This window comes from Macadamia integrifolia, chromosome 10 (genome assembly GCF_013358625.1).
Source record: "Macadamia integrifolia cultivar HAES 741 chromosome 10, SCU_Mint_v3, whole genome shotgun sequence".
Taxonomy (NCBI): domain Eukaryota; kingdom Viridiplantae; phylum Streptophyta; class Magnoliopsida; order Proteales; family Proteaceae; genus Macadamia; species Macadamia integrifolia.
In genome coordinates, this window is record NC_056566.1 from 23449060 (window position 1) to 23475372 (window position 26313).

General features: G+C 37.4%; 3 protein-coding genes across 8 annotated transcripts in view; all 3 read right to left on the reverse strand.

Moving 5' to 3' along the window:
• The window catches only part of LOC122091658 (lon protease homolog 1, mitochondrial-like), a 25679-nt gene extending 23873 nt beyond the window's left edge, over positions 1-1806 (reverse strand). Inside the window, exons 1-2 of the mRNA XM_042661701.1 lie at positions 1288-1806; positions 153-218 (exon numbers count right to left, since the gene is read on the reverse strand). Coding sequence (XP_042517635.1) covers positions 153-218; positions 1288-1611 — 390 coding nt within the window. The 5' untranslated portion in view covers positions 1612-1806. The remainder of the gene's footprint in view (positions 1-152; positions 219-1287) is intronic.
• Positions 1807-5056: 3250 nt separating this feature from the next.
• Positions 5057-8679, reverse strand: LOC122091306 (outer envelope pore protein 16-2, chloroplastic-like). Its single transcript, XM_042661173.1, has 7 exons — positions 8324-8679; positions 8181-8232; positions 8005-8076; positions 5957-5988; positions 5808-5841; positions 5590-5657; positions 5057-5497 (listed from the first exon to the last, which is right to left on the reverse strand). The coding sequence occupies exons 1-7, from the start codon at positions 8447-8449 to the stop codon at positions 5354-5356; spliced, it is 528 nt and encodes a 175-aa protein (XP_042517107.1). The 5' UTR covers positions 8450-8679; the 3' UTR covers positions 5057-5353.
• A 2248-nt stretch (positions 8680-10927) lies between these two features.
• The window catches only part of LOC122091418 (serine/threonine-protein phosphatase 4 regulatory subunit 3-like), a 22411-nt gene continuing 7025 nt past the window's right edge, over positions 10928-26313 (reverse strand). For 3 of the 6 annotated variants that reach the window (XM_042661354.1, XM_042661352.1, XM_042661351.1), the window contains exons 9-26: positions 24091-24190; positions 23925-24002; positions 23202-23269; positions 22989-23057; positions 22730-22807; positions 22514-22609; positions 22241-22297; positions 18295-18365; positions 18058-18135; positions 17842-17935; positions 16201-16299; positions 14515-14732; positions 14286-14400; positions 12431-12562; positions 12236-12343; positions 12026-12135; positions 11832-11933; positions 10928-11750 (exon numbers count right to left, since the gene is read on the reverse strand). In XM_042661354.1, coding sequence (XP_042517288.1) covers positions 11252-11750; positions 11832-11933; positions 12026-12135; positions 12236-12343; positions 12431-12562; positions 14286-14400; positions 14515-14732; positions 16201-16299; positions 17842-17935; positions 18058-18135; positions 18295-18365; positions 22241-22297; positions 22514-22609; positions 22730-22807; positions 22989-23057; positions 23202-23269; positions 23925-24002; positions 24091-24190 — 2172 coding nt within the window. In that variant the 3' untranslated portion in view covers positions 10928-11251. Of the gene's footprint in view, positions 11751-11831; positions 11934-12025; positions 12136-12235; positions 12344-12430; positions 12563-14285; positions 14401-14514; positions 14733-14839; positions 14920-16200; positions 16300-17841; positions 17936-18057; positions 18136-18294; positions 18366-22240; positions 22298-22513; positions 22610-22729; positions 22808-22988; positions 23058-23201; positions 23270-23924; positions 24003-24090; positions 24191-26313 lie in introns of those variants that run through there. The other 3 variants (XM_042661355.1, XM_042661353.1, XR_006143927.1) reach the window with 2 other exon arrangements.

Sequence of the window (26313 nt, forward strand, 5' to 3'; positions counted from 1 at the left end):
AGAGAATATAGAAACCATAATCAGATGATTCAATTAGAGAAAAAAGGCTTTGGTGAATCTCAAGTTAATGGTCAAGTGGGATATTGCCCACAAGGACAGAATTTTCAAAAGCAAGCTAAAATTCAGAAGGGCAAAGCAAAAAGCCGGCATACCTTAACATAGATTGGCATATAGAAACCTGGAAATAGTGGTCGATGCGGCAATGGCAACGCTAAAACCTTTCAGAGGAAAGCAGAAAGTATTTTAGTCAATTAGTATTGCTAGCGGAAAAGATAAAAGTTAGAAACTCCTGAAGAAATTACAAAAGAAATAATTAAATAAACAAAGTACCGGATAAGCACTTCAACAATTGTCTTCAACAGGATGCAAAGTCAGTATCAAAGTGAAAAACAAATGCACTTTTGCAAACGATCCATTTTGAAAAATTGTAACCAACTGTGCATTGTTTCAGTAAATCTACAGTTAATTTTTCAACTCGTTATGTGTTTTAAAATAATGTGTGAAGCAGAGGCTTTTGACAGATGATAAATTTCAATTCAGCAGTAAATTGTTTTGTAATTCTGCTGAAATGAATTTATCTCAGGAAACACTTGGGAAAAAAAAAAAACCAGCTCTCTTCATTCAAAGGGCTATCTTCTTCAATTATCATCAGTGATAATTCTTTCAACATGCCCATTTAACCTAATTTGTTCTAAATTAACTCCTGAGGTGCATCTCCAACCTAGCTAGACAAACTGCAAAAAGATTAAAATGAATTTAGTGGTAGAGGCAGTAGAGAAACAAAAGCATGGATAAAGGTATTTAAATCTCAACACCAACTTTGAAAAACATACATATCTACTAGAATCATCTACAATATGTGGTGTCACAGGATGACGTGAAAATAATCAAAGCCCCTAGATTATTTGTTCTAGTTAGAAAATCATTTGTCATGAACTGCAGTTACATCCACATAAAAGCAAGATATTGGCTGACTATGACTGCAAAGCGTGAGTTTCATTTTGAGTTTGACAGTGCCAACTATCTAGTAATGTACCCAATAACATTCCCCAAAATATGTATCTGGATTCAAGCTACATTCAAGTGGGAAACAACTAAGGTCAAGAAAAAACGAAGAAAGAAGTCAACTTCTTTACTCTTTCACCCAAAGACTAAAACTTCATTGAATATTCAACTTGCGAGGAGAATTCTAGCCAACCTCTCCAGTAGGGGGGGGGGGGGGGGGGGGGGGGGAGAAGAATGAGATAAATAAACCAACAAAGAAATCAAATTAAGCGGGGCAGCTACCGTGAGGTAATCCTCTGGTCTGGGATTAGTTGGGACGATAGCCGATGAGGCTTTAGAATCGACCTCCTCTGCACTCTCCACTGCAGCTTCGGCTTCTCCGGGCTTCTCCTCAACCTCAGCCACTGGATTGGAGCCATCACCAGACTCCGAACAAAAGAATACTCGTTTACATAAATTAGGTTTTTTCGAATTCGAGCTTCTTAAAGAACCTAAAATTCGCAGCAATGGAGCTCTTGATTCTCCATAAGATAAATTGGAAGGAAGCTTCCCAGACAAGTTCTGTAATCGACCCTGTAAATACGAAGCTGACAAAACCTTCAGCATAGATCCCAACAAATCGAAAGAGAACACTTAAGAATGGTGTTTCCGATCCTTATTGCCGTAATTTTCCATCATTTCTATCAGTTCCTCTCTTGTGACTCTGAAGAACCGCCATTTAGAAAATTGAAGAGACGAGGCCTAGGGAGGGAGGAAATAACGTGCCACACTGCCACAGGCCCACTGTACAGTTGAAAGTTAGAAATCTCCCACATTCTAAAACCATGTTTGTGTGCAAAATAAGTAAAAGATTTTAGATTGACAAAATCAACCTTTTTTTCTTCAAAAGTACGAATGTATCCTGGACCCAAGGTTACCGATACCGATACCGATTGGTTGGAATCGGGGTTGTATCAGGTTTGTATCGGGCATAGCTTCTATATTGAATCACTTTTTATCCGATTCATCTGATATGGAATTATGGATGGTATCTATACCAGGATTGAACTCGGCTGATTCCGCTTCGACCAATACGTTTGATCTGATTATTAGAACCTCTAACAACAACTTGTGTAAATAACAACTATTTAGGCCCCTTTGATTTTGTTTCCAGAAATGATTTTTTTCCTTTTTTTTTTTGTGCTCAGAAAACACCCCCAAAAACCATTTGATTTTTCTTATTCATTTCACTTGTTTTTTAAAACAAAAATAGAAATTTATGTTTATTTATGTATTTGAAAACAGAAATAGAGAAATAAGTTAAACTTGTTTTTCTATTTTTAAAAACAAGTGGGAGCGACAAAAATTGTGAAAAAACTCAGTACTCTTCACTCAACCTACTCAAACCCCAACGCATTGAAACTTCTCATTATCCAGATGCGGCGATTCCAACCTGGCTGTGCAAAGCTCACAATTTCTGATTGCTTTCATCATTCTGAAGCTCATCTCCATGAAGCATACCTACAACTCCAACATCATGCCTTCACTCGTGAACTACATTCTTACAACGCCATGCCTTCACTCATGTCTTGAACTAGACTACACTATTGAAAACGTTTTGGGAAATAGAAAAATCATTTTTGTAATTCCAAAAATCATTTCTATTGTTTCTACACACAAAAACTGGAGAAACAAAATCAAACGGGCCCTTAGTGCAGTTGGTGAGCTGTGGTGTGTAAAAATCTCATGTTCACCAAGATACAAAATAAGGCTCCAGTTTTTTTTTTTTTTTTTTTTTTTTTTTTTTTTTTTTTTTTTTTTTTTTCAAGGTGAGCTGAACTCTCATGACCGTTTAATTATGAGGTGTTAAAACCTTGTCAATTGAGTTCCTTCTTGAGGTTACTCTAGCTGAAGTTGATCAGCCCTATTTCATGAACCATCAAAACAAACAGCTTTCTTTATTCGGATGCAAGTGCGAGCTTAGGAAGCCATCAACCTATGGTATATCAGCACATTATTAAATACCTACTATATATGACATTTTGGCCATTTTAAATGAGGAGAAATTTTGTGAATAGATAAATCTCAATGTCAAATGACAAACAATACATTAAATGGGAGAAAGAACCCTGTCCGTCTGTTCACATACTCTTGAATGTCTGGACCATTGAGGTGCCTACATGTAGTTGAGAGCCTTGGAGAACTACCATGATCCCAAAATGCAACCTTACTATGATCCCAATTAATATTTCAACCTCACCAGTAAGAAGTTGGACGGGGTGGGAGTTGAAGGTTGAGATTTAGAAGCACAACCTCACCAATTTTAGATTTAGTAAGGTTGAGATTTAGAAGCACAACCTATATGCAAATCTCGCAGGAAAAGTGAGACAAATGTAGAACTGTTGCTGCAGAAAATTTAGGAACTCTTATGTAGCAGCTTGTGTGATCAAATCTACACCAGAGTTCTGTACGCTATTTGTAATTGCCAAAGGGAAAATGGTATCGATCAAGCAAAACGGCTCCCACCTTAACGTCATGAATCATGCTTTACCCGTGCAAGTGCAATCACCTCAGGTAGTTCAACAGCTCCGATCCTCTGAAACTCTTGTCCTCGACGAAGGCGTCAAATAAGTCAAGATTTTGATTGTGTTGAAGAATGAATCGATTGTAATCACAGGTAGTGGTGAGTGGTTTGTTAATTTGTGCAACAGAACATCTTCTAGTAATGGTAGGGAGATGTGGAAGAAAACAGGATCTGAGAGTAGGATTTTGGAGATTGAGTATGGGTTGTCAGTTAGTGATTAAACTGCCACCTAAGGTTAAGAAGCAGTACAAACTACTAGTCATTAATGGAAACCTGGATTTCACAGCCCATATAGCAAGGAATTCAAGCTGATTCCTTCTCCCCAGCAGAAGCTTGGATTTTCGGTTTTGAGGTAACGAAAGTGTTAAATTTGTCTCGAACTCTTGATCTGTTTTGAAGAATGATTTAAATTTGTCTCGAACTCTTGATCTGTTTTGAAGAATGAGGCTTCAACATATTTTGGTGACGACCTGAATAGAAAGTTTTCTGAGATCTGTGATGGAAACAAAGGCCGGAACCCAGCATTGATCTCGTATGAGGGTGTAGGGGCATTATGATTCTACCCAATGGATCGACCCGCAACTTAGAGTATATAATGTATTGTCGTCTTGTTGAGCAAGTAATTATATTTTGAGAGTTTTTTCGAGTTAGAATTTCAAGATTTCAAGGCGAGTTTTCTCGCTGCTACTTAAATATATTCTCTTCTACATAGTAAAGCATCTTCTTCTTTGCTCAAAGACGTAACACACCACAACAATGTGTGAACCTCATTAAATCTCTGTATTGTGCAGATCTAATTTTATTTATTTTCGTATTTCTTTTATCTTTTATCGTAAGAAAAAGAATTCAAGCCTTGATTCCTTCTTCCTCGACGACTATTCCTCTAGTAACACTTGAGTATTTGGTTCCGATTTCGAGGCACCAAAAGAAGAAGAAGGCACATATCATTTCACCGTCTCAAATCCACAAGTTTATGAGCACGAGAAAGAATGCATCTTTTGACACATTCCAGAACAAGGCCCATTCTTAACCTCATTCTGAAAGACGGGCAGTGAAGGCTCGTTCAATAGACAGCGAGCTACGCTTTCAGAAGCGAACCAGAATAGCACACTAAATAGACAGCGAGCTACACTTTCAGAAGCGAGCCAGAATAGCACACTAACCTTTTTCCACAAGCTGCTCTGCTAGTTGTAACGCGTGGAGACTCTATCATGATCTTATGAATCTGCAACTCTCTTTACTGAAAGTGACTTTAAGATGGGAATGCATACAAATTAATATTTCTATTGTTTCAGAATTCGATCTAAACCCGGAATGCATACCAAACATAGTCTTGATTTATATCGTTTTTTTCTTCTCGATCCGGTTGGCTTCCCTAAACCCACTTCCCGTACACAATTACCTGAGCTATATCAGTATCCCGGCCTTGGACCGAATCCAATCCTGATCAGCCGATTCTGATTCAATTTTTAAATCCCTGCTTTTTGGTTAGACTCAAAGTAGAATGCTGGGGATATATTAAACACAACAAAATAACAATTAGTTTCATAGTGATTACACTCTGCAGCTCAACCCTGTGATTTCCAGAGCAAAAGTGCACTAACCCTCCTCCCAATTCTCGAGCGAGGCCAGCTGGAAACGAAATCATTGAAAAGGAAAGTAAAGATAACTAGTAAAAGCAACGCTGTAATCTAGGACTTCTAAAACAAAAAAGACACCAACTTGAGCTTTGCAGCTAAGTTTCCATCAGCTCCTGCAGATCAGAATTTGCTTTTCCCAACCAATCTAAAATACTCCAGAGAGAAGATTAGCTGCTGTAGAGATTGCTGCTCCAGTAATGGCACATTGGACAATCTGTTCGTGCGAGTGATCATCTGATGTGAGTGCCAATGCCGCTCCAGTAATTGCACCTGCAACTGCGCTATTTTTCTGCACCAACAACCAATAGGGTTAGTCTTTCAGTAGAGAGAGACACAAAAAAGAAGATGATGGTAGTAGTAGTCTGGGTTATGAAACACTACCCAATCATGAGCACCTCGAGCCTCTTTTAGTCCAAATGTGAGGCCTGAGTACATTCCAGCAGCTAGCCCTGTAATAGAATGATCACTACTGTCATGTCTTGCATTTCAACCTTCAGATTGGCTATTGCTAATGCTGTACACTGAAACTAGGAAGTCTTTTTATTCCAATGAGACAAAGAAGAGGAAAAGAAATTTTAATTTTTTCTTAGGAGACATACCCCACTGCAAAGACTCTTTGCCTGTATTTTTCACCTGTGAAGAGAAGTTAAGAAGAGAGGTGAAGTTAAACACAAGTGCTTGCTTAAATTCTCAATCAACCAAACTAACCACAGTTCATATATAGTTTCAGATTCAACCATACTCATACCATTGCTTCAAGAGATTTCCTATTGGTCTCCCCTGCAAAAGAATGGATCCATATTATGGAATTAGTTTTGTCATCAGAGGATTGTGCAATCTACCTGAAACTATCATCATAGTGTAATAATAGTTTTTGGATATAGTGTATAATTTTTAAATAAAAGATTAATTACAACTCTTTGTAATCATACCATTGTGCTCTCCTCCCTGATCTTGTTCCTCTTGTATAGAAACCAGACATTCACTCTTTGTGAACCCATTAAGTTGGCTTGAGAGATTTCAATGATGTGAATGACCAATGCATCCCTCCCAAAACTTAGGGACAATTTTTTGTCCCTAAGAGAGATCCCTATGCCATAGACACAGAGGCGCGCATGATCATCGTACCCCTCCTGGGGCATGCACCGTGTCTGGGATAGGGGCCTCTCCCAGACATAACACACTTGCCCCAAAACTTAATAACCAAATGAGAAGTGGTTTTCTGTCATAAAAGTGTTATTATCACTCCTATCTCAAATGAGGAGTAGGGATGTCTAGAAAGTGTTTTCTGTGGGAGATGCAGCTCTTGTCTGTTCGGGTGCGTAAGGGCCCATGAGAGTGCAGAAGAAAGCATCCACACAGATGCCATTTTCCCTTTCAAAGGGGTGGACAGGTACGTCATTTCAAGCCCCATGGGTGTAGGCTTTGGGACCACTCCAATAGAACCCCAAAAAGAGTAATTACAAAACAAGTAGGGATGTAAAGGATCGAATTGGAATCAGATTTAAAAATTTGTTATCCAGATATTATCTGGTTCAATCCATTTGATAAGTGGATACCAAATATCTGAATATGTACTATCTGATTATCTCAATTTTGCACAACTCCGGTTCAATGTACACAAAGAAATATCTAGAAACTAGACGTTGATCTAAAAAAAAAAAAAAAAAGTCCCAAACTGAGCTTGATTTTTTAAGAAACCAAGACTCTAACTATTCCTTTATGTAGGAGTAATCACATTATTCAAATTCTGTAAAGTATACGTACTTTTTCCTCATAAATAATAAAAAGTTTAAAATACTATAGAAGTGCACAAAAATAAGAAAAAGATAGAAGAGCTTGATCTAAATCTGTATTTGATTCGAATGTTAATGAGACGTGGATAGTGAATTCAGCCTTCGGTATGTTGATTTTTAAAAAAGAGAAAAAAAAAAGAAAAAAGATTGGTATGTATTTAGTGTATCAAATACTTCTATGCTATTAATGTGATAAAATTAATATTTAATTAATTTTACAATAGATAAACGAATTTCAAATATTTTATTATCAATAAATAGTTAAATGAATCGGATAATAATCGGCCAAAACTAGGACTATCATATTCCTACTTTTCAAACGGATTGAATAATTTCTAGATAAGAATTTTCTGGGATCCTCCTAAACAAATATGGACACGGATTCTCAACTATACATTAACATCCCTAAAAACAAGTAGGTTTAGAAAACAAGTATATTAAAATTTTGGAATTCTTTCCACATTAGAAAAATTGTAAAACCATGCCACATATATAAAGGAGTTCAAATCAGCTTCGCATATAAGAAACTATCCGGTCTCCACATGTATTCCATTAATTCCCTCTGACGCATAGGTTAATTGGCCAAGTTGGAATCCGGAACAGGTCCTTTTACAAGAGACATTCTCGTATATGGTGCCTAATCCATACATGGAATCCACTGTTCTCTCTGTTCTTACGATAAGAGTGTGTGGATTCCATGAATGAATCAGGCACAGAACCATTCTCGTACGAGGATCTGATCCAAGCTAGCGAAGTTGTTACAGGTGTGAACTTAAAGACCAGGCAGCGTACAAGAATGGTTCTCATGTCCGAACGTGATCCAAACACCTATACTGATAACAGTAACCCTGCTCCCCATCCTCATGCGATAAATCTAAATGCGTGGAAAGATTGAAAGATTTGTATACCAAGTTCTAAAAATCCAACTGAACCGAAGGACGGTTGTTGCGCTCCATGCTTCTGGTTTTATAATATACCGATCGAATTATACAAATATTACCTCTTAGGTCAGGGAGATGTTGCTTCTTAGTAGCTCCGATTTCTGAAATCCCGCTCGAATCCATTCCTGAGCCTGCAAATACACATTCCCATAGCCACTGCTTAGGTGAAAAACTAGCACAATAAAAAAAAAAAAAAAAAAAAAAAAAAAAAAAACCATTAAAGGCCAACTCATACCTTCAATGGCGGTGAAATAAGCCTCACGACTGACCGCTTGAACTGCGCCGATCTGTAAATGACAAGCGCATAGCCTAATTAATAAGCGTAATTAATCCTTAAGTTAGAGGGAGGGAGAGAGAGAGAGAGAGAGAGAAATATACCCCAGCGGCTTTGACGAAGCTTTCAGCGACACGGTTGAGGAGGGGATGGCCGAGGTCGAAGAAACCGCCCTTGTCGAAGTTTCGGAGCTCATCCAGCAGAGATCGAGTCTCCATGTTACTGCTCATCCTTCCTTCTGTTTGTGAATTCTCAAACTCTCAAGAAAATGGGAACCAGGAATACAAATCCAACACAGGAAATGCAAATGCGAGAAAAGGAATACTTTTGAAGTTAGGAGTTGCAGCGTCGAGGAAGAACGAGAACTACAGTGAAGAAAGAAACAAGATAGTATAAGGGGATGGTATAAGGGAAAAAGGGAGGAGATTGAGAGAGGGAGAGAGAAGCCTGTAAATAAAAACCGAAGAATAGCTCTTGGGTTGGGCCAGCGGTAGACACGTACTCTCGTTGCCTCTGTTGTGTTGGCATTTGGAAAAGTAAAGCGGAGTTCGTGGCGACTCACAGGTTTCCAAGGTCCACGTGTCGGGAGAACCAAATAATCTTGATTAATGATCATTCAATAGAGACACGCTTCCAGTTCCAGACTCGCTCCGGTAGATGGGACGAGATGCGAATTATGTAGGAATTTGTAGACACACTCCACATGGAGGATAGTGAATCCTTAGAGTTACGTTGGTCAGGACATACATGTGAGCATTCTAACATTTGTTCCATTTTTTAACTATTTAAAGGTGAAAAACAGATATAGGAAAGCAAAAGTAATTTAGTGTTGAATTCTCAAATATATATGATTAGTCGCATATTCATTCCATTCGATTCAAGATATAATATATGCAAATCAAAATCAAGCCGAAATCAAATAATTGAACCAAGTTTCTCTACCTTTTACTTGCTCTACATGATTACATCGTAAGGTGGAGTTGAAAGAATCAAAAGGGACCACCCCATGAATGTGGCAGTCAAAGCTTAAGCTGTCCCTCTTTAGAATGTGGAAGAGAAAAGGTCATCCTTCGAACTAGCATTGCAAAGATTCCAGATCATGAATCGGGGTAGGTGGGATCCATCTGCCTATCAAATGTGACATTTGGGTTTCACCATCTATATTCTTAATGGTATTGAGTTTCATGTTCAACTGCAAAGCATGCATTTATATACGCCTCCCACTAGATAGAACAGATGTCATTTCATAAGAGGAAAGAGAGAAAAAGAGACACACAAAAGCACTAAGGTATGCTACACAACTGCCAACGTTCTTTTTCCCCGTAAATATGGGCTCAAACCTTCATCGGACTTCTTTTCCTCAACGTCTAATGTTGTAACTTATACATTATTTAGTTTTCTTTGGTTTGATTTCTATTTGTATTTATTTAACTTATTTCTATTTTTCCAAATGTCTAGTATAATTTATAGCATTTATTTCTATTTATAATAACTTAAAAAATGTTGTTTCCAAGTTTTGAACCTATGACCAACATATTGCAATAGTACAATTTAACCGTTGTGCTACAGGCTCACCCACTCACAAATTACTCTCAAGCTATTTATGATTTGTGGCAACAAATCCTTTATGTTGACTTTTGCTACCTAAAATGAACATGTGTGCTAAACTACTCAAAATCAATGGTAAATAAGTAATTTCAGTATGTTTTATATTTTTTCAATAAAAAAAAACCCTAAATCTATCATCTCTATCGCTCGAAGCTCAAAGCTGAATGTGAAAACTGAAACCTATTTTATAAATAATAACCAAATGAATACTATTTGTGATCCATAATTTATTGTCACAAATAATTTCTAAAAAATAGTTAATAAATACAAATAGAAATCATACCAAAGAGAGCCTTAGTAAAAACAAAATTAAACTTTGAGCAATGTAATCCAGTAGATTAAGTATCTCTAGACCAGACAATTATACGCCCAATGACAAATTAAATAGATGCTAACATTTCTTCTCCCTTCAAGAGTTCTGGAAACAAACAAAGAGCAGGTACGCTTAAGGCACGATGATGATGATTTGTATATTGAGCCAAGATTCACCATCGTTTTCAATGGCTTACTATTGGAGTGGGGTTCTCCATGACAATGCTGTGAAACAAGCCCATACCTGGCAATTCCAAACCTATTTCACCCTACCCCACCATGGATGGGAAGGGTAGGAGGGGAGGAGAGGAACACCTCTGCCTTTTTCATTTGAGGCTCACAGGAAAGATGTCAATGACTCCTGCCAAACAGATCTCAATGTAGAATACTGTTGTAGATGAACAAACAAGAACTTCATTACTTACGACTGCACATGATACAACTGCAAGGAGAAGCAGCATAATAGTCCAACCAAAATCTAAATAATGTACAATAGCATTATCGTTTGAACCGATATTACACTGATTCTCAATGGGATATATTTGAATGCCATCAATTATTCCAACTAAATTATACCACCCCACCCCACCCCACCCCACCCCAACCCAACCCTACTTTTTCTTCTCCCAAGGATGTAAATATAAAGGAAAGAGAAGTTACCTAACCTAAATGATTCCCAGCATGCAAAATTGAAAACAAAAGACTAGGTAGGGCAACAGAAAATGCTGGCACCCTTTCTATACTGAAATACAGTATAAATTGACTATGGTATGGCAAATAAAAGGATATGGGGGAAAGAACCATTAACGACTGATGAATGTTATACAAAAGCAACAACGTTTTTCTTGCCTCCAAAGGCAAACCAAACAAGGAGAAGACCAGAACTCATCATCAGACTCTTCAGGCTTTGCCACTCTTACTGGCAGTGAATTGAATCTCATCCTCTTGCCAATGAAGAACCAGGAACTTAAGCTACTCCTCATTATGTCGGCGAACTTCTTCGACAAAGTCTTCTAATTCATTTTGGAGCAGGGGAAAACCAACCCAACTGGCTGATTGTCATCTTTCACTTCTGTGGCTTGAAATGGAATAACATAATATGATCAATCAAGTTATCGTACTGAATATGGTTCTGAGCCTGTGACATTAGTGCCATTTACAGCCAACTCCGACGGGGAATTGTTACTGTTGGGCGCCATTAATGGGCAGTCATCTCCACTTGACTGTCTAGTGCCAGAGGCATTGGGCACACAATTGGAACAACTTCTTGGAGCTGTAGGTTCCTTCTCAACATGGTTCTCCTGATCTGAACTGCTTTTAGTATCAGGGGTGCGAGTAATAATACGCATGGTACCGGTCACTTTCTTGCCGTGTGATGCCGCATGGCTAGGTGTTGCGGAAATCGTTGATACAACACCATCTTTTGAATTTTTATCTAACCTCTGCTTCTTCGTTAGCTCAAGCTCCTCTTCTTTAGAATTCGACTTGCGTTTCGGCTCAAGGGAATCCGCTTCCCTACTGTCCCCACCAGAGGTCCCTGGTTTTGGTGGAGGATTGTAGTCTTCATCATCATCATCATCATCGTAATCAACCAGTCCACCAGATCCCGGTCTACATAATTAAGAGGATATAAGACATGCAGCAAAATGATATCAATATGATTTGATGTACTACTATTAACAGAAATATCACCTTAATGATGGATAGCTGATGCTGGAACCATTCGGCAAGACAGGGAGAGCACATTGGTCACGGGTATGTGAAGTGCGTACAGATGCAGTATCTTCTTCATCACTGATCATATCAAAATCCAATAGATATTCAGGGCCATAAAATTGAAATTAAGAACCATTATGTTCTCCCATTTTGCACAACAAAGTATAGACCTGTCTTCATTGAAGTAGTCCTCCTCTTCTTTCTCAAGGGCTCGTGCATCATTCCGCTTTCTTGGATCCACAACATTAACAGCACTTCTTGTTTCACAGGCTTCTAGGGACTGATGCAAGAAACGTCAGACAGAAATTACTGTTGAATGGTCTCTTCCACAAAAAAAAACACACAGATCCACTGAAAATCAGGAGATAAAAGGAATGCACCTGCTCATATTTAACTTTCAGCGCTTGAATGGATGGTAAATGCTCAAATTTAGCCAACTGATTCCAGAATGAATTTACCACATATGTGATTAAAGTTTTGAGGTTTTCCTGCAGTGGATAAAATAAAGCTGAAAAAAAGAAGCTTGCCAATATACTCATAACTAAGGAGAAGGGAGGCATAACAAAGATTAGTACCTTCCGTATATAATCGAATAGTTCGAGGACTGCAGAGTGCAGCAGATTATAGCGATTACCATTGGCAACAAATGCCTCAACAATTGGTTTTAGAAGGTTGTTCTTGACAATGTGACGCAGCAGATGATCATCCTGCAAATCAGTAAGCTCAAGAGTCAAGACATGATACACAACCTTAAGCACAATTCTTATTATAAATGTTGATAGAAAAGATAAAATGATAGAAAGTCATAATAGCATGCTGCCATTACATTCATAACTCATAACTACTCAGATTTTCTTCTCTGAAATAATGAATGGCACACAGATGACAAGAAGGATTTAAGGATTGATACTGAAAGGATGAACCATCCAGGACAAACCAATCTGGATCTTTCATTGGATTGTCCAGATCCCCCAAAAAAAGAGAAGAAAGAGAAAAACCAAAATATTTCACAGTTGGAAGCCTCAATCTAGAGATGGAAAATCAGATCTTGTCCATTAAGACACCAAAAAAGTCTTGAATCAAATCTTCCATTTTCCATTCATTCTTGCAATGATGCTGCAATTAGATTATAGGTTACCCATTAAAATTGTGAAACTGGTCATAATGTAGTAAGATTATCGGTTATCCATTAATACTGTGAAACTTGTCATGATAACTGTCTTTCTATGATATAAAAGCCAACAATATCACATGACTTATTTTTCCAAGAAAAGCACCCAACTTGCATCCAGCTTCCGAGCAAAATCTGAGGACGGCTATTTTCTAGCAAAGTTTTTGGGGTTTGAGTCCTCGTAGATGCAACAAGAATCAGCTCGATCGAAGTTAAACAGAAGAAGCTGATCAAAGGTCATTCTACCAGACTCGCAATCAGGCTGAACTACGCGGTTGGATCGTACACAGAATTAGGGTTTCTTTCTGGCCTATTTAAGGAAGCTTGGGACCTCATTCTTAGATCTCTTAACATAAAAAGAGAGAGAAGAGATGAGAGAGCCACCTCGAGAAAAGAAGAGAGACCATTCCAAGCCAAGACTGTGATTCATCTACACCAATGGTTCTCCAAGAAGTTTGGGAAAAGAAGATCTTCACCGTCTATGCCTGCTAGAAAGTGAGATTCAAAGGAAGAACATCCTCTGCAATTCTTCGGGTTTGGTTATTGTTGATAAACTAATAACATTGATGTATGGGTGGGATTTGTTATTTTCTAATTCTATATTGTAAACCTAGCAAGTTGGGGCTTGTCCAGGGTTTGGGGTTGTAGTTCTTGACAAATCACCCTTCCACATGGCAGAACTTGGTAACCCTATGGGAAACTTCTCTAGATGTGCGAGTCTGGAAGAACTTTTGCCCAAGAGAATAATACACCACAATCAGAGAAGGATGCTTAAAATAGAAATTTTATCTGTCTAAATGTCCTATCTTTATTGAATTCCCCCTTCCCCTTCAATAAACAATCCTTTCTAAGTGAAGAGAACATTCAACAATTGCACTACATGGACTTCCACATATGAACACTTGTAGATGACTCCTTGAAGGCCAGACTGTTAAAACACCTTTATCTTGAGATCTCATATTGACTAGTTAAATAAAAAACCAGGGGGGGGGGGGGGGGGTGGCAGGCCGGGCGGTGTGGGAAGTCATGGAGAAAGCCCTCTGAATTGTCAAAAGTTTGTAACCCTACTGTAAACAAGATTGCTTAGATATGTGAAGAGAAAGGACTAGCTATGCAAGACAAAAGGCTGATTTAGATCCATGAACTCATTCAAATCAATTTGTTCCTAGCAAAGCAGCACCGGACAGAAATCTAAACATAGAATTAGGAATAAACTTAACAATGAAAAGCTTTCTTAAAAGACAAACAACATCACTCACATTGCGGGAAATAATAGTCCGCAGAAAGCGGACAGCGGCAACTACCAAGTATCTTTCCCTTCTGCGCGTTAGAAACAAGACTTTTTCTATCACATTATTGAGGAGAAAATTGCACCTACATACAAAACAACGGTGGGGTGGGGGTAGGAGAAAAAATCAGGCTGCACGGTAAGAAGAACAAAACCCACTAACTGTAAACAGCAAAAATTAGAATGAGAAATATGATTACTTTATCCTGTAAGGATGGTGAAGCACACAAAAGCATAGAAGTTCACATATGTTTAGAAAAATTTCAGGCTTTGTGACAGCCTGACTTTCGGTACTTCCACCAGAGCCAGTGGATTTGACAACTGGACGAGTACCACCTTTCAGAGGGCATGACAACGTTATAACATCAATTAACTGATCCAAGTGCTTCTCATAGAAAATCTCTATAATATTGTCTCTCTGCACCGCCTCCAAAACAAAATTTATTACAAAATGAGTACAAATATACAAAGGATAATATTGTAAGAGCTTAGCTTACAGAAGTGTGAAGATGGAAATATTCTTACATGTCAATTTCACCGAAAAGTTTTTCCAACAATTCAGACCAGAAAAACAATCAAATACAAATGAATATTCAATGTCCTACCTGCATAAATAAACTTGAATAGGTTGCAGATACTGTGCTCACAAAACCGTATGGACAATAATTCAAAATTATATTATCAGGATATACAAGTATAATATCCCAAATACAGTGTAAGATGAAAGCATCACATATCTCTCATACAGCAGGATATCAAGTCAATACTTCTATCTGGCACAAGTGTTATGTAAATATATCTGTCTTGTCACCCTGAAATTAGTCGGGCAGACAATTCAATACCAAATGGGTACTTCTTCTTAAAACATTTAAATTTCCAGTAAAATTAACCCATGACCTTTCCCATTGCATTCAATTGGTCTAATGCCATTCTTCTGAAAGCTTCCACAGCATTTCAGCCAAGCACCAAAAGCCATTTTACTGAGGAAAAAAAAACTATGCCAGAGAGGTATGTGAATTTGATGACAGAGATTTGTAATTAAATGCCATATTAATTTCATAAGATGGTTTATTGACAATAAGGCACATCATACTAGAATTCTCTAAAAATTTCTCCCCACTTTTCGATCCACATAGTTGAGTTCATGTGATGCTGAAATAAAATGTCTTCCAAGAGGTTTAGCAGTCCCAAGTTTACCACTAAAGCATTGAGCAGGCATACACTGTCATGAAATCTAACGTGGTCAATGCAGACCTCTTCAAGTCAGCAGCTGGATTGGTAATACTAGTCCTCCATGAGTCTCAAAAGACCCAGCTTGGTTAGCTTATCAAAATGGCTATCTAAAGAATAGTAGATCAAGGATAATTGATGAAACAACTTAGATCAAATAATTAATAATATAAAACATCTTATGTTTGTTGTTTATATCAAAGTTGTCAAGGAAACGTCTAGGCGTACAGGTCGCCTAGGTGGGACTCTAGGCACCTTGTTGGTGTCACCTTGCATCCAGGCCCCTTCCAACGCCCAGACGCCGAGTCAATTATGGTTTATACCCTGAACACCTTCTTAATACTTCACTATTAAGTAGACCACCTTAAATTTTCTCAGCTTAGTAATATATTCTAACGAACAATAATGAATTATGACATTAAAATTCTCAGAGAAAAAAAATGTCCTCCTCCTAATGCATAAACACACAAGGAAGTATCAAACCCAAGGTGGGGGGAGGGGAAGAAAATTATGGCAATACATGCACACGATTTTCAGAGAAACATAGTCTTCTTTCTCCATATGCTTGAATATGTAAGAAAATATCATACACATGAGCACAAAATATAGCGCGTGTTTTGGGGGGGCAGGGGGGTGGACAAGCATACTCATCGCACCTGGGATCCAGACAAGGTGTACGAGTCCAGTAAGCTGCGAAGAATCTCTAGAAACTGGCAATGCATATCCTCCCCAAAGTCAGTAATCATACCTTTGACCTGTATACAGAACAACATAATCCATCTATCAGTGGTACAATATGCAAACTAAAGTGCTAATGCTACAATCAACAACAAAGCTCTTTAAGCAGATAGAAAACTGCGAAATTAAGAAGGGAAAAAAAGAATAAGCAAGAATAGCAAAGTTAGAAAACCAGATGACCATGCAACAATTTATTGAATTGAAAGTCAACATATGTCCAAACCATAGTAAATTCACGTATGTACTGAACTTGAAAGTATGCACCATATACTAAATCTTTTAAGATACAAAAAGTTCAAATACTATACACCTCAGCCATATTATTTTTGCAGTAGTATCCTGAATTATTCCCTTTTCTGCTGCATTTTCATTTCCAATTATCTAATTAAAAAAAAAAATTGTTGGGATTTGGGTTTAGATATTAGTAATTTTTTTATTTACTTATTTGGACTTATCTTGCAATAATTTACTTAGGCTACAGTTCCATTCCATTTTTTATTTTAGAGTTTGATTCCATAAAGGGTGGGTTAGATAATTAGGAGATTTTATTACTATTGCAGTTTTAGATTTCAATTAGGAAACTTTTAATTTCATTTTTATACATATGCTTGTAACCCAATTCAATGGGGAGATTGAAGAGTGAATTGAAACCGAGTTTGGTTGTGCCTTCGTGTCGTTTGGTGTTTGTGCGAGCTTCTTCCCACCTCCCCACCCTTCTTCTTCCTGCCGCTCCTCTTCCCTTCTCTTTTCTTCTTCTTCTTAATATATATATGGTTTGCTGTGTTCTACGGCGAAACAGTCCCAACTCTTGAGTCCATATCAGTATATACCAATGACATGAACATTTTCTACAACAGTTGGTGGAACCTGGCATGAAATTTCTATGGCATATTAAACTTACATGTCATCAAAAGGAACATCTCAAGAGGTGCCAAGTGTTATGCATTGAAATGCCAAAGTAGTGTAAGAAAATATGTGAAAGAGCAGTCTACAAACTTATGAAAACTGTTGGTGAAAAAAAAAAAAAAAGGTGCAGGTCCCATATAGGTGATAGAAGACATGCATGCCTCATTTTCCCCTCTAATTCAAGAATTTATATCAACCTCCAGCATAATTTTATAACAATACCAAGGGATGGCTGATCTAAAGTTGATCAGATTGCTCTGGCATTCAATCTTTAAAGCAAAGTATGATTGCCAATAAAGGCCCATAAACATACAGTTACAAGGATAATTTAAATTTAATGGCTGATGCTAAAAAGTTGATTCCTCAATTGCTTCATCGCTGGCATAACAGTGATTATTTACGTCATTTTATTTTCTCATAGTATTAGTAATTTTACATTTTCTTATCCTACTTAATTATTTCACAATAAATTTAAACAAAGAAACTGTTTTATCTCACATATACTGCTGAGGAACCTAGCCCACCATCACACCTTGAACAACATCACAGCACATAACCACACTCCGACTCCCACCCGTGTATCACAGAGGCTGGAAATATAACTACAATAATTGGGGGATGGGGGGAAGATCAGGGGGCAAAAACTTGCATACCAGGAGCCCAAGAAGTGGGTTCCCCTCCTGTCGAATCACATATGACCTAAGAAGGTTTGGATCCTGGTTTAGGAAAAGAATAAGGATGTCTGTCCTGCACTCCACATAGAATGGATAATTAGTAATACTAATACCATTGTTCATTGATAACTAACATAAAGGACCTCATATGCCAAAAGTCAGTCAAACCATATGGAGTTACAAGGATAGCTATACCCTGTTAATACAAGCCTTTTATCTGGACTCCGCAACGCATCGGTTATGATGTCAAAGATGCCTTCATTCATGAGATCCCTAAAGTAAGAAAGAAGGAAAATTTAATCAAGAATGCTGGTATATAAATGATTGACAAACAAATAATATAAGAACATCATCAAAATTGCAACACTATTCGTAAATTTTAGCCAAACCATTTAGTCTCTATAGATCATAACATATATCACAATTGGCTACCTAAATAGTCGCAGTTGTTGGACCAGCTGCAAGCTTCTACTCAAGCTACAAAATTCGTGCAAGAAGAAAACCTGTTTCAGAAGGAGGGTCAATCCTCAGAAGGTAACTTGATAAACAACAATATATAAAAGAATCCAAATCATATCTAAATGACAAAGTAACCATTATAAGCCACTATACCGATAAAACTTCAAGATTTTTTTCTTTTCTTTTTAGGTGTTAGGCCTTTGGCCTGGAAACTATTTTTAAGTTTAGCTTTAATTCTGTAATGTAAACTAAGATAGGCGAATTAACTAAGTCTCAACTGCAGGATCTTTTAATCAGAAGAACTACCAATATCACCCAATGTGGGACAATAATTCCACAGATCAGAATTAATGAAGAAATAATTCTCTGCAATCAGAATTCGAACCCCAAAGCTGTCCTCTATTAATTCAGATTATAAACTAGGAAATAGGACTAACTCAGGCACAGAAATAAGTCCTTAACAGAGCATAACCAGAATACCATTCACAGGAAAAGAAAGGGACAGAATTACCCTATTGGGCAGAATCTGAAAAATTCTCACAGAACCTTCTTTATCTCTGGACAGAATTGAGAGAAGAAGTGATTTAAATACCTGTTTACTTATGACAGATCTGTAACACCTTAAACAGCAAAAAAGAAGATGAACATAAAATAAAAGAAGACCTCTCGGGCTTCACACTGCAGAGAGTCAATTGGATCAAACACCAATTCCATCAGCCTTGATCAAACACAAGACAACTCTTTGTGGAGAAGAAAATAGCAGCAGCCATTAATTCTTTTATCAAAATCATCTCAGCTTTAAGAGCCTCTTTTTCTTTATTTATAATGTTGATGGGGGGATGGAATTACAAAATTGAAGGTTCCTCAAAAAGGAAACCAAATATTCTCCTAATACAATATTTACTAAAAACTGAAATTAGAACTAATTGAAAAAGGAAACCAAATACTAATGACTTGACTCAATTAATAACTTGACTCCTAAGGAAACAAATATAACTCAAATCAAACCCAATTAAAAAGAAAACTAATGAAAATGGAAACTAACTAGTAATCCCGTATGCATCCTTAGAGCCCTCATTTTAGACCCATAAAAGTGGTCTACTACACTCAAAACACATGGGATCAAGGGCCCAACATGTATGGAACACAACCCTAGGCTTATTCCTAATAAAACAAGCCTTTTTTGGTGATTAATCTGCATCATTGTCGCATACAAACCCACACTCACAAATGAAAAAAATAAGGTTATCATTTAGAGCAATATTTTCGGCAACAATCATATGATAACCTGTTATCTGATAATATTCCTGCTGCAGTAACTTTTTATAAAAAAAAAATTGGAGGAAACGGAGACACATGGACTAGAGTCAACTTTAGGATGTAGCCACCAATAAATGTCGATTCCAGCCTCACTTTTTCTAATTTTGTATCATAATGTGTCTGACAATTTTATATGAATCCACATTTTTATTATTTTCCGTAGTAAAATACATACAATACAGATCTCTTGGACGACCCACATAGGCATAGGAAGGCAGTTCACAAATAGTCTGCCTATTTTTTTCCACATGTAAGGATGATGTAATAATTCTTTTTTTTTTTTTTGGTTAATATGATGTAATAATTCCAACCATTGGATAGGGTACTGTCTAGATCAGCCAAATGTCAAATTTCAAAGCCGAATTCATTTACATATTCTCTTATGTATTCGCAGTACTGGATTTTTAAAGCTTTATTATGATACTGGCCAATTCCATTTAAGTTGTAACCTGACATTTGCATAGGGAACCATGAGGCTACTTGTCCACAAAATTTGGCCCCAATCCAACATGGCAAATATTTGGATCATAGAAGAAGGCCTTCCCCAGTGAGTCATCCAGGAACCATTAGACATATAATGATGAGTATAGATCAGAAACAGGAAAAATTAAAAGCACAGGATTATTATAGCTACAAAAGGAAGGTCGAACAGAAGGGATTCCATGAACCTTCAGCCTTACGCTTGCTGCCCAACGTCTGTTGGAGTAGCACAATGAATTTGCAAGCTTCCATGGAATGAGATTTATTTTTTCCAGCTAATTAACATGACATAAGAAAATTGAACCCAAAGAGAAGGGGTAATGTAGGACTAGAATCACAAGTGATCCCAATCCCAGGCAAGATCTGAAATACTGGCTGAATAGAGAAGCTGTCCTCCAATAGGCTTGGTTATAGTTCTCAAACACTATCTCACAATAAACAAATAAAAGGAAAATAAGAAAAGAAAGAAAATTTGATGGAGGGGTTGAGAAGGGGGAAGAAGAACTAGGGATTGGGCATCTCACCCCTCAGGTTTTGGGTATCTTACCCCTCAAAGTAATAGCTTATCTCAGCCATGAGTAAGCACTCAATTTCATACACTTGAACCTTTTTTTTTTTTTCATTATGATCAATGGGCTTTAAATAACCTTACAAAACTTGGACACAAAGAAATAACAAAAAAAGAAACTAATGGACTGAAATAAGACTTTCTAATTTGTGTCTAACTTGCTAACCAAGCTTCACAAAATTAGAAACTAACAACTAATTTCAAAAAGTAAACTAACCTAAGCTACAAAATAGGAACATCTTTGACTAATAAAATAGGAAACTAACTAGCTCACTAAGAAAATAGAAACTTCAAGCGAGAGCTCTCTTTTCTGAAGACTCCAATCAAAGTGGGATTTCAAGAGGAAATTCCTAACCCCCAACCACTGAAATCATAGATGAAATACCAGAAAGAAATTGAAGCTTGCTGAAACCAGGCCAGGCTGTAACTGCAGAACAAGGTTTGATCTTGAGATATAGAGAGAGTTGGCCTCGGATAAATGTCTAAGCCTTAGGTCGCCCCAGGGTAAGGATTTTAACCCCCCCCCCCCAGTTCTTAGAAGGGAAAGGGAAGAATCAAGGGATATCGATCCAACTAAGTTGGTGGCTGCTAGGTCAACGAAACAGTGCAGGCTAGTGACTGGCATGAGAACAATGGGGTATATCCCACTGGGGATTGGATTCAACAAGAACCAACAGGCAACAGCACAGTTTTGCTGGCTAAGTTGCAGACCAAACAGATCTCAAGAGAAGCAGTTAAGATCAAATCAAGAGGTCTGACAATAGCTTGGAAAATAGAGTATCACAGATTATAGAAGAAGAAAGAAGAATAAAGAAAGGAATAAAAAATGTGTGGGATGACTTGGCCTAGATCATCAAGGGTTTGTTCCAAACAGAAAACCACTTTGAAGGTTTTCCTATTTAATTAGAGAAAACTATGTCTATGCTTCAAGGGGACATCTTGTTCACTGGGAAGCTAAGGTGAAGCAATAAAATAGTGGATCCTTTTCCTAGAGATGGGGTAATAAGTGAGGTTTCGTAAATTGGGCCTTAATAATGCCCAATCCAATAGGGTGGTGTACAGATAGGCAGATGTTTGTTTTATTTCTGCACATATATAGTGTTCCCATACAGGTTAGAATAGAATCAGTATTTCGAAATTGGGCCTTAATAATGCCCAATCCAATAGGGTGGTGTACAGATAGGCAGATGTTTGTTTTATTTCTGCACATATATAGTGTTCCCATACAGGTTAGCATAGAATCTGTATTTCGTTCCGACATGGGGGATTTTAATTTGTACGTTCTCTTTTGACCAGGTGCTGAATAAAATCATTAATCACCCAGGGGCTGGGGGTGAAAGAGTGCCTCACTATCACTTAGGTGATAGGTCCAAAAAACACGACATCTACTCAAGGGATCACCAAGAGAGAAAAATGCTTCTTACAAGAACAGGCCAGGCGAAATTAAATAACACAACAACGTAACTCAATCCAATAATTCCAGTTCCCAACACCAAGTATTTTATATGTTTGTGCATGAGAATATATCACAGAAAAGACCTCTAAATGCACCTGTAAGGACGAGTGTCTGATACAGATTGGAGGAGTTATAAGGCGCAAGGGGCAGGCCTAATATGACATTTGGAGAAGTGAGAAAAGATGCGGATGGAATAAGGTCGACAAGAAGTAAGCCTTTGCATAAAGTTGAACAATGAAACAAGATCCATATAGCTGACCCCATTTAGTCAGGACATGGATTAGTTGAGTCTATATAGGGAGCAAAATTCAGTAAAAAAGTAAACATGTATTAGATTAAAACAACAAAAGCATACACCAGAACATTACCAAATTCTTCTTTGACTCTGGAGAGGTGGTGGGTGATCTCATCTTTGCAAACAACTCTTGAATAAAGGTACTGTCATCCTTTAACAATGAAACCACCTATAAGAACCAGATTTTATCATAAAAGAAAAGAAAAATTAGAAAAACACGTACTATAATTTGAAGGAAAATCAGAGCAGCATAGCTCATAGCTTCAAACATTCAAAATACAAAACTTACTACAGCATTATGTGCATGGATGACAGAATTGAGATTTGCAACTGTTGCCTCATCCAATACTCTTGGCAAAATGACATCCTGAAAGGGTGATAGAGCAAGAGCTATCACAATCACAACAATATCTCAAAATACAGAGTGATGGAGACAGATACATAAAGTATGAGAGAGTGAGAGAATAAGAGAGTAAGAGACTAAGAGAGAGAGAGAGAGAGAGACTATATAGCCAATTAGCTCAACAGCAAAATAACAACATGCAAACCTTTATATAACCAATTCTGTACGTCTGATGTATCTTTGACAAGACTTCCGGATCTTTAATAGGTATTGCCTGAAGAAAGGGAAAAGAAAACAGCACAATCAGTAAATACGTAAAGAGATAAGCAGACTGCTCCTCAATGGCACTGAAGATTGGAACACACCCCCAAATAAAAAAATTAAACAATAAAATGAAAATATTTTAGCAATACATTACCTCTTTAAAAACCACATGCTCCTTTAGGAAAGCACGATGATGTTGGACATCATGAATTTCAGGATCATCTGCACAACATCGTCATCAGATCATTTATATTGCCAATCGGGGAAGGGGGGGGGGGAGTAAAAGGAAAGGAAAAGAGGAGGGTAAGGGCAATTGAGTCGCCTATGTTCCTACTAATTAAAATGTGCACCCTTTTTTTTTTTTTTTTTTTTTGGGGGGGGGTGGGGGGGTGTGGGGTCAACCACTTAGCCTTGGCACAGAAGCTACAAACAAGCAAAATACATTTTTTTAGGGACTTTCTTCTAATCGTGTTTGTCCATTCCCGTAGTGTCCCTCACCATTTTCATTTCCTAATAGCTTCTGGTATTACCATGATGACCAGACAAGCCAATAATTCTTACAAGTCAATAATGTTGGCTTCAGCAATAAAAGGAAAACGATTACTCCCCAAACACAGATAGTTCTCATTAAAACCCAACAAGCCTATTCTGGGGGTCCACTATATTTATAGCAAAAGACCATTACAGGAGAATACACCTAAACACATGCACCTTGGCACTAACTACAACCGTAGCAAGACAATAAGAAACATAACGAACCACAACTCCAATTTATACTCCCAGATAAAGGAACAACATGTAGAACAAGACAAGGATATACTTTGTTTTAAATGAATGAAAAAAAAAAATGAGACTGACTGACAATACAAGAACTTACATTCCAGGGACCCAATAATATCCATGATGAGCTCATCCCCAAAAATTTTCTCAAAGATCTGAGGATTGTTGAGTAAAACTGTGGAAAGAAATCATAAGAAGTCAGTCAGCACTAAAATAAGGGTATTCATAAAACTACAAAACAAAAAGAAAATACAAGCACTGACTGATCCCCTTGACTATCTTGAATATCATGTGAAGACCCTCAATGTTTTCCAAGTCTTCACATATTCTGAACAGGTCCATCAGCTTCCTGAAGAAATCTTGCTGCATGGAAAATAATTACAATATTGTTCAGAAAGGCTTTAAACATAAACCAATAGCAAGAAAAAGGGAGCTGGGAAAATAGAGAACCAAAATCTTAAAACAGAAGTAAAACACAATGCACCAGAACTTCAAGCTCCAATTGGAAGGAAACATCCTCCATTTTCTTTCAAATAATGTCAGTATAAAGGGCGTACCCAGTGCATGAGGCTCCCGCCACGGCAGGGTCTGGGGTGGGTCATTATATTAGTATATTTCAATTTTTTTTCCACCTTTGATAAATAACATTACAATTTTGCATAAGCATAAGCAATGGAATGCGTAACACCTTGTAATCACCCATAAGCATTGTAACACAGAAAATATGTTCAAAGAAAGAAGAAAAGAAAAAGCTTACTCCTTGAAGAAATGCAAAAAGATAATACACTTCAGAGGAAGAACATCAACAATCTCACACAAAGCATTATATGGTAATCTATCAATATATAAATTCAGCATGACATCATATTTTATACTGTCCATAGACATGTGAAATAAAATCTGGCCACTATTGTAGGGTAAAGATCATGCATTAGAAGCAGTCAAGAGATTGCATCCATCATCCAACCTGGACTGAATCAGCCATTAAAGATTACTGGGGGATATATAATTGAACAGCTATATGCACAGCTAATATATTTACCAGCCAAAATAGAAGTGCAGAATTCACCAGATTAAATCAGAAACCAAACGTAATCAAAATATAGTAAAAAACGCATTCCTCTCCAACATACGCAAGTGAGAAAATTCTACTAGAAAATATGATGTTTAGTATGACACTTGGTAAATATCAACAACTCAACTCAGCCTTATCCCAACTAAATGCAGTCAGCTACATGGATCCCTTTTCTCCAATCAACTCTATTCAAACCCGTAGTTGTTACTAATCCTAAGCTATGCATATATTTCTTCACTTCTACAAGAGTCATTTTAGGCCTACCCTTGGTTCTTTTAGCTTCTTCAATCTGAATCAAATCACCCTTCTATACTGGAGCATTCAAAAGCCTCAATTGCACATATCATACCACCCATAATTACCAAGGTGTCACCTAAGAGATAAGGTGGTTCAGCATGGACTGGCACCTTGTTGTTGCCACCTTGAATGTGACCATCCTCCATCGCCTTGGCCGTCTTCTCGCCATGATAACCTTGATGCCACCTCAAGCGATTTTCTTGCGAATTATCATGTAAAAAAACTATAGATGCAAGATACGGGAGGGGAGCAAACACTTTTTTTTTTGGCACTTTTAATCTATGATTTAGTAATGAACCCACTTCCTTTTGTCAACTGTATACGATCTGATATTTTTATCAAGCATGAGTTCTATAACAAGGTATCGCACCTCCACTTTATCCACCCTATGCTCATTCTTTGTGCAACATCATACTCTATTTCTCCTCTATTTATGATTGGACCTAGGAACTTAAGATTTTCACTTTGCAATATCCCCTTATCATCTATTTCTTCCACCCCCACCCCCCATTTCAGTCCTATTCTTATTAAAGTCACACACAATATACTCTATTTTTGTTCTATTTATCTTAAAACCTTTTGATTCCAAGGTTGATCTCCATAGGTCCAACTTTGCATTTATCCCTACATTTGTTTGACCACCAAAATGAATCATTTAAAAAAAAAAAAAAAGTACACCAAGGATCATATCTAGAATGTCTCTAGTCATCTAGTTTATGATTAATGCAAAATAACACGGGCTTAAAACTGATCCTTGACGTAATCCAATTGTAATTGGGAATTCATTACCCCCCCTTCACAATTCTTAAACTAGTCACTACATCAAAGTAAAGATACTTGTAGTTTAAAAACGAAAAGAAACAACGGCACTAGTGGAGATCCCTGCAGTTTAAAATTTTTCCTAAATAAATGTTCTATAATTTCAACAAAAACAACAGCAAAGCCTTATCCCAATTTAATGGGGTCGGGCACACGGATCCAAGAAAAGACAAAATGCTTTATAATTTCAAAGAGACAATGATCCTGACCCAGATTTTTTAAGACTTCAAGTAAACTATTACCTGAAATTCATTCCAAAGTAGAGAATTTACAATTTTTTTTTTGGGGGGGGGGG

Bases quoted from the DNA above. Each gene is read 5' to 3' on its own strand.
- LOC122091306 (XM_042661173.1), bottom strand. From the start codon at position 8,449: ATGAGCAGTAACATGGAGACTCGATCTCTGCTGGATGAGCTCCGAAAC. The intron at 5,989-8,004 runs GTAATATTTGTA...ATTCTTTTGCAG, and splicing joins ACATCTCCCTGACCTAAGAG to GGGAGACCAATAGGAAATCT. The intron at 5,498-5,589 runs GTAGTGTTTCAT...TTGTTGGTGCAG, and splicing joins CTCGAGGTGCTCATGATTGG to AAAAATAGCGCAGTTGCAGG.